Source organism: Solanum stenotomum, chromosome 10 (assembly GCF_019186545.1).
Source record: "Solanum stenotomum isolate F172 chromosome 10, ASM1918654v1, whole genome shotgun sequence".
NCBI classification, from domain to species: Eukaryota; Viridiplantae; Streptophyta; class Magnoliopsida; order Solanales; family Solanaceae; genus Solanum; species Solanum stenotomum.
This window is the reverse complement of record NC_064291.1, coordinates 45,428,312-45,436,733: the sequence shown is the minus strand read 5'-3', so window position 1 is coordinate 45,436,733 and position 8,422 is coordinate 45,428,312. Positions and strand designations below refer to the sequence as shown.

The 8,422-nt window shown below is 34.1% G+C and overlaps 2 protein-coding genes across 2 annotated transcripts in view; one reads left to right on the top strand and one right to left on the bottom strand.

The window, feature by feature from the left end:
- Positions 1–376, top strand: part of LOC125843042 (uncharacterized) — a 21,279-nt gene extending 20,903 nt beyond the window's left edge. Inside the window, exon 3 of the mRNA XM_049522288.1 lies at positions 171–376. Coding sequence (XP_049378245.1) covers positions 171–376 — 206 coding nt within the window. The remainder of the gene's footprint in view (positions 1–170) is intronic.
- LOC125878495 (delta-aminolevulinic acid dehydratase, chloroplastic) overlaps positions 1–8,422 on the bottom strand; it is a 385,024-nt gene that overhangs the window by 223,221 nt on the left and 153,381 nt on the right. The window lies entirely within an intron of this gene.

The window sequence follows — 8,422 nt, the reverse complement described above, 5'->3', positions numbered from 1 at the left end:
AAACTAAACTAGTTAAAGTGAAAAAGTTGTTAAGTTGTTTGAATAAGTTAAAATAAATGTTGTGGGTTAGTTAGTGAATTTAGTTGTCGAAATTAAGTCGAAACTAAACTAGTTAAAGTGAAAAAGTTGTTAAGTTGTATGAATAAGTTAAAATAAATGTTGTGGGTTAGTGGATGCTGAGTTAGAAATGAATTTGGAGCATCTTGATCACATTTTAGAAGAAGTTAATAGAGAAGAGTTAGATATGCTAACAAATATGGAGGACGATGAGGAGGAAACTTTCGAAGAGGATGAATGGATAGATGAGGAGGAAACTTCCGAAGATGATGCATGTGACTGGATAGATGATGAAGAAACTTCCGAAGAGGATGAATAACAATTTGTATGTTTAGTTAGTGGATTTTTAGCTATTCATATTTGAGTATAATTTATATTTTAGTAGTTTTAACTTTTGTTTGACCTTGTGGAAGACTATTTGGATTAAGCCTTATGTTATGATAACTTTGTTTGATATATTTGTTCGACATTGTGACATTATTTTGTACTACTTTGTTTTAATCTTTATATTTAATTGATATAGATGGTAGATAAAGACAAGGGTAAATAAAAAAAATCCGCTAATCCAAAAAAGAAATTTAAGGCCAATGCTATGAGAAGGCCCATTGGGGTCGTGATATCTGATGAGCCCTCTCGAGTTAATATTTCAAAACGAGCCTCAGTTTCAACTACTCACTAGGCACACCAGTCACATAATGCCTCTACTCATGTGGCTCCACAATCTGGTTATACTATATCTACGCCCACTGTGGTAACTAGTTCGGGGTACTAAACTTTGCAGGGCTATTCACATCTTGGTCGTGGGTCTACCATACCATCATCTAGTGCTAGTCAGTGCAATACTTTGAATACTAGTAGTGGATCAATTGGACTTTCCAATCTTCATCTTGAATCCAATGGCTCGGAGCCTAATACTCCCACCACCCAGCACTCAAATGCACATGGTCCTCAGCCAGGCGATAGAGACAATTTTCAAAGACTCGTCATCGAGCCATTAGGATACAAGTATGATTTAATTATGTTTTATCTTTCATTTATCTATTTATGTTTTAATTGATTGATTATATTTTGTTTACTCTACTTTGTCAATGAACTCGTATTTCAGCTTACGTCCGACAAGAAGAGTGAGAGTGATTAGGAGTAGTTGTATCTATTTGACATTTTAGACTTCTATATTTTTGGAATTGTTTAATTTGATCGTATTTTAGTTTATTTTGAAGTTGGATGAAGTTTATTTTGAAATACTTTAATGTATATGTTGAAAATATTGTGTTGTTTTGGTTGGATGAAGTTTATTTGGCTTTGGGTTGTTTTGTCATAAATATGTAGGTGGGCAACTAAAAATTGCAGCAATTTGCTGCCTGTTTTGTAGCAGAAAATCGACCTCCGGAGGTCAGAATTTCAAAAATTAAAAAATAAAAATATCGACCTTTGGAGGTCGGAATTTCAACATTACAAAAATAAAAATACCGACCTCCGGAGGTCGAAATTTCAACATTACAAAAATAAAAATATCGAGGCTTGTACACGTGACAACTAGATTTTGGGGGTATAATTTAAGTTGATTATGAAATTTCCGTATTTTATTATTATGGTTGAGTTTTAGGCTGATTTGTCTTGGTGGGATAAGACGAGTGTCATCACGTCCATTTTTGGGTCATGACAGAAGAGGAGCCAATTGATAATCTTGATCGTCAGGTTCGTAGGTTGAGAAATAAAGAAGTTACGTCAGTGAAGGTTTTGTGGAGGAGTCAGTCCGTAAAGGGAGCTACTTGGGAAGCTGAAGCAGCCATAAAGGCTAAGTATCCTCATCTCTTTCCTTCCGATTTCGTTTCAACTTCAGGTAATAGTTCCTCTTCGGTCTCTCAGTTTACTCTTGTGTAAAATATCAATCTCAGTATCATGTTCCCTCAGTTATACTTGCATTTTCAGCGTATTTGCATGTTCTTGGAACTCAGTTCAGTCAAACATCAGTTTCTAGTACTTAGTGGTAGGGATTACAGCTCATTCCCTCCATACTCAGTCAGTTTAGGCTTCATTCGAGGATGAATGTTCCTAAGGGAGAGATATTGTAACACCTCAGAAATCAGACTTAGACTGTGCAGTAGAAAACACCAAAAATAGTGATTCACGACAGGGTTCAGGGACCGTGAAAGGGACCACGGTCCGTCGACCTGCCCGTGGTTCACACCCTCCCAGCAATGGTGGACCATGGATCCCTTCGCGAGCCGTGGACCACCTCACAAGCCGTGGGAAGGCTCGTGGGAGCCTAGGAGAACCCACCAAGACCAGACGTTAGACCACGGAGCCCTTCACGAGTCGTGGTCTTGATGACGGGCCGTGGTGGCGTCCGTCACCCTGAGCCACCAAACCAACCTAAGTGAAGAACCACAGTGACCTTCACAGTCCGTGGTCCTTCACACGGGCCATGGTAGGGCTCGTAGACATAACCCCAGAAACCACGACCCACACGACGGACTATGGTCCTTGTGGCGGTACGTAGTTGCATCCGTGGTCGGCCCCTGTCAAGATTTTAGTAGGGTCATTTTGGTCTTTTCCCATATGCATTGGACACCTAAACTACGTCGTTAAACCCCTAAACTATGTAGTTTTGGTCATTTTTAGCCCAGAACCTACCCTAATCAATCATTCACCAAAAAAATCATCGATCTTAGAGCAAATCAAGAGAGAAAAGTCGAGCAGCCCTTCCAAGAACGCAACAAGTTTTCTTCAGTTCCAATCCCGATGTCGAAATATTTCTTCGTAAAATTCATCACCGGGTATGTGAAATTTTACAAGTGGGTTCCTTTCATCTACTAGGTCCCTAGAATTCAGTCAATTTCTTGATTCATTATATCATGTTTAGACCTAGGGTTTCTAGAACCTTAGATAAATTGTTGTGAATTAGCTGTTATGGTATTCTTATTCATATTATCATGTTTTAGTGACATTGTGCTTAGTTCCTTGCATGAAACTCAGAACCCTAGTTGTGTAAATTCATCTAGTTAATGAACTACACTAGCTAGGTCAGATAAACAAATATACATGCCTCAGATTTCGAATGTTTCATTGTCAATTATAAATGTTGCATTCTCAGTTAGCATGTCAGAATATTGAGCTATGCAGTACAATTCAGTTATGATATATTGTTCACATTTCTAGTTAGGAGTAGGCTTAGACCAAGTGGACTAGGGTTCAGTGTACCCATCTAGTACAAGAACTACGTGTCTCGTAGGTTTATAAGTCCCCTCAGTGGGCATTACATTTAGTGATCACGCCAGTCATGCCTCTATACCCTTGGCAAAGTATATTGGGTCCTCTCGATGGGGCGTATACATCGAACGAACTCCATGTTTAGCTCACGTGGTTTTATGTCGGTTATTAGTAGCTCTCATAGTTAGACTTTAATGCATTTGACCAGGTTTTAGTTGTACTTCAGTATTCAGTTTTAGCATGTTATGTACTTGGTCATTTCACTCATTTCAGTAGGTTTTCAGTATTTTCCAGCGTGTTCAGATTATATCATTGTTCAGTACGTTGTTCAATTTATATGTTGTTCAGCTTTATCCTATCCTGCATGCTCAATACATTCCAAATATTGACGCATACTCTGCGCTACAGCTTTTCATGATGTAGGTTTAGGTACTCAGCATCCAGATCACGCATAGATCGGCTCCCAATCTCCAGTTCAGCAGCTTCAGTGGTGAGTCTTCATATTTCGAGGACAATAGACATATTTCTATATTTAGTCTTTTCATTTCAGTTTTCAGTATTTGCTAGAGTTAGCTGGGGGCATATCCCAGTAGCTTTAGTCAGCAGAGGCTTCTCTTCAAACTTAGTTTAGTTTCAGCTTTAGAATGGAGTTTATCCTTTCATTTGTATTAAACTCATAAGTATCTTGATTTATTCAGAACAGCTTTGGGTATTCCCCACTATTAAGTTTTATCATGATTTAGCCTCCGCATCAATTTAATTGTTATAGAAATATTTTGTCTAGTTATGATATGCCAGCTCAGGGTTAACTTGGGGTCACTCGTAATCCTAGGTCCCGTGTTTACGTTAAGGAGGTAGCCTCGGGGAGTGACAATTATTTTTATAAAAAATCAATGATTGAATATGCAATCAACAAAATCTTATTTTCTACAATGTAAGATGAAGATTAAAACATAGAAAATTGAGTATGATGTTTCATGATACATTTAAGATCCTATGATTTTATCAATTAAGACGTAAGAAATTAAAGAAGGTAAAAACAAATATGATGCATCATGATACATTTAAGATCCTATATTTCTATCAAGAGGTAAGAAATTAACTTTTTTGTTACCTTAGCTCAGCTGGTCATTAAATGGAGAAAATATAATGTATAAGTGACTATTCAATTGAAAATAGATTCTTAAAGTTTTCCTAGAGTCTTTTAGCCTTTAAGAGATTCTTATGCCAATAGAAAATAGAGAGAACTTATAGTATCTTTTATTTTTCATTTACTTTATATGATGGCATGAGATAAATTCAAATGGATAAACATGATCAGTGAAAATTCATATAGTCTGTGTCAGGTGAATATTTTTCGTAGCATACATGAAGGAGTAGTTGGAGCTATCGCAGAGAGGGTGTCAATTGCCTGTGCCAGAACTGTTGTGGGGAGGGATAATGAACTCTTTCTTGGAGAATTGAGAATGACATATACTGACATGCTCCAAGCAATAAAGCTTTCATTTAAGTTAATCTTACCTCAATGTCACTAAATTTTATTGTATAGTATCTATTGGGTCGTATTTTTGTCTTCTTTAGACAAAGGTAGTTGTAGATGGGTCTTCTTTAGATAGAGGTGGTTGGGCTCAAGGACTCGAGGAAATTGATCTACACCTCAAATGCAACATTCTATCACATGCATGTCGCAAGCTTATGAACTTAAGCTCAACACATTAAGTAGAGACATTGCTAAACCCATTCAACAGCTCATGTACAATACAAAATTATTGATATAATCTCTAGACTCATATTTGTAATCTTTTTTTTTTTCACCCGACCCATATTTGTAATCAACAAAGCAATGTCTCATATTATCTGAAATTCCCTTATTTGTCTTCTGTATCGTCTTTGATCACACACTATAAATGTATAAGTAGTCAATTGAAAACACAAGGAGTTTGGCTTTGGTACGTTGTTAAGTAATTGGACAAAGAACTAAGTTTTCCTTGTTGAAATACACAATTAAGTTGCCAATGTGTTCCAAATAAGCTGACAATGTTACCCTGGTGATCTGGTTCTTGTGGTAGCATTTTGTTGCTTCTTTTGAATAGAGTCTAAGATACATATCAAAATGTCATAGCATTTTACCACTAATGCAACCTTCCTCGCAACTTCAGTGTCCAAATCCAATAATTCTTAAGCTAGCGTTAGAATATTTGATTGTTTTACTGTGAGTAATGTTTAAGGGGTAAAACGTTACCCACAGTAACATTTTAGGTCAGTAATTTGTGAGATTTGATTCTAAATTTGCAGAATTCAATGGCCCGTGGATTCAAAGGCATATATGCAAGACATATTTTGGTGTATGTTAGTTTTGTTCAGAAATAGATTGGTATATAGTGTATGTTTTTGTTTTATCTAATTTTGAAACTTCTGTTAAATACTTGTAAGTTTATAAGCTATTCTCTTATAGAATTTTCAAATACATTTTTTTTAAATCATTAAAAAATAATTATTCATTTTTAACTCCCTCCCTGAGAATTTTCTATTTTTTTTCCTTTATTGATTTGAACTTGCAACCTTATTAATGGAGTTAGAAAGCTCAATTCTTCAAGTAAATATTGTTGTCTAATTTGGTGTTAATACGAGCATTTGAACATAGAATATTTTAATGTTAATTAGCGCAACTTAAACAAGTTATAAGTTTTTGTTGAATATTATAAAAATTTATATTTTGTATCGATGCTTTGATGTGTAAAGTGATGCGGGAGAAGGGGTACAAAAAGTTAGGTTTAATGGAACTTCACAATTTGGTGGGTCGGGTTTTAATACTTGGGTTAGGTAGAATATTAAATAGAGAATAGATTTTTAATAATAATAAAAATATATACACGTATGTGTTTTGTATGTGTCATGTAGGATAATAATATAAAAGTGGGACATAATATTTAATTGTGTACGAACAAATATGTACCCAAAGTTGGATGATAAGAGCGAATATATCAAAAAAAATATAACTAAGGATAAATATAACATATTTCTAAGAGTGAGGCAAGACCCTTTTCCGTTTATCCAATTTTGTATAAAATGTTGCTCTACGGGACCTTGGCATTAAGTTGGTGAACATATTTTCCTGTTCTTTTTAAAATTGATTAGTGCCTACGGTTAACTACTTACAAGTTACACCTAAGAATAATAGATATTTGATTTAATTGTTAATGGGTTCAAAACTGTGGGAAAATGTTGTCAAATATTCAATTTTTTCGTTCATTTTTTAAAATTGAAACAATGTCAGTATCCATATCTGTAATATGCTGAAAATCGGATCAACTTGCAATTATTATCCGTTCGTCACTTAATTTTAGGGAAAAAGCCTTTTAAAGGTGTTTTAAAAAAAATCATTTTATTTAAAACAGAGTTGAATAAAAGTTCAAATAATTTATTAGTGAAGGAATTAAATATCTTTAAAAAGCAAAAAGAAAAAAAATTTGGCTAATTTTGAATTTACACTTAAATTTATTTTGAACAATCTTGCTTTTAAATGAGTAGAGTTCTACTATCATCCAGTCATTCTTCTTATTTCAAAATGAAATAATTTGAACCGTCTTAATTTCAAATACACTCTAACTTATAATATTTACTCGAGTAGAGATATTGAACTAAACGACTAGTCTAATTTCTAAAGGTGTAGTTAAATTTAATAACTCTAAATGCGTATAAGAGATCTTAAAGTTATTCACACAAGCTTAAACCATCGTAAAGTTTTTTAATAACTATGAAAGAATATAAAGAATTCAAGTTATTCTCGAAAATTTTAGAAAGAAATTTGATAATTAACGTAAATTCTTGTGATGATTCATCTATGTTAAATATAAAAAATAAAATAAAAAATGAAACGGAATAATAACACAAAAAATCAAATTCAAATTTAATTAAATCTAAGAAAAGTACACTATTTGGGCCCAACTAATCTATTTGTTCGAAAGTTGAACCCACTTTCTTCAATTTTAGGCCCATTTTTCTCTGTTTGGTTGATCGAGAAAATGGGCCTAACTACTGATGGGCTTCACTTTATATGGTGCCTCGGCCCAAATATAGAGGCTGACTCAAAAGGAAGGCATGTAAGTTGAGCCTCAAGCTATCAATAAGTGCCTCAGCCCAGTGGGAAAATAGCAAACATTTAAATCAAAATAAATTTTAGGACAAATTACTTAACTATACTCCTTTACTTACCTTAATATCAATTTATCCCTACTTATTTTAAAAATTTCAAAAATCCCTTATTTATTTATGTATCCCGCATGTATCCCGTGCACAACGCTATGTATCCCGCTATGTGGAATGTATCAAATGTTATGTATCCCGTGCACAACGCTATGTATCCTGCTATGTGGAATGTATCAAACCTAATGTATCCCGTGCACAACGCTATGTATCCCGCTATGTGGAATGTATCAAACCTAATGTATTCCTTGCACAATACTATGTATCCCACAAACATCATTTTTTAAGGGATTTTTGGTAAATAGAAAACTAGAAGGGATAGGATGTTATTTAGTACTTATAATATGTGGTTCCTATAATTTATACATAGCTATTGTTTCATTTATTTTTATTTCGCAGGAAATGTTACACGATTTTTGCCATTTGATTTGGACTCACACATTTTTTTAAAAAAAACGAAAGATTTAATTTTAGTGAAAATCACACCATATACACATTTAAAGGACAATATTACGAGTTCTAAACACTCTTAAAAAATTCTTCCTTATAACAGTTTATTTACGGGTTATAACATATTACTTAAATTTAACTTTATTTAAAAATCAATTACAATTTAATTTAAAAAATGATTAATCTCTTTATATTTTTATATTATTAATTATTAATAGTTAATTAATTTAATTGCAGTTCCTTTTTTAAAATCAAAATTATCAGTTACACGAATTTAGGGATTTACATTGATTAGACTTTCTTATTTACCGTTACACTCCAAATATCCCATACGCCAATCACAGTCCCCCCCCCCCCGCCACCCACGCCTATCAGTTTCTACACGCCACCACCCCACTACCCCATATTCATTTTCACTCCCATCTTCCTCACCACTCCACTACACCATATTCACAACCGTCCATCCAATCTTTCTCACAACATGTTCCAACTTTCA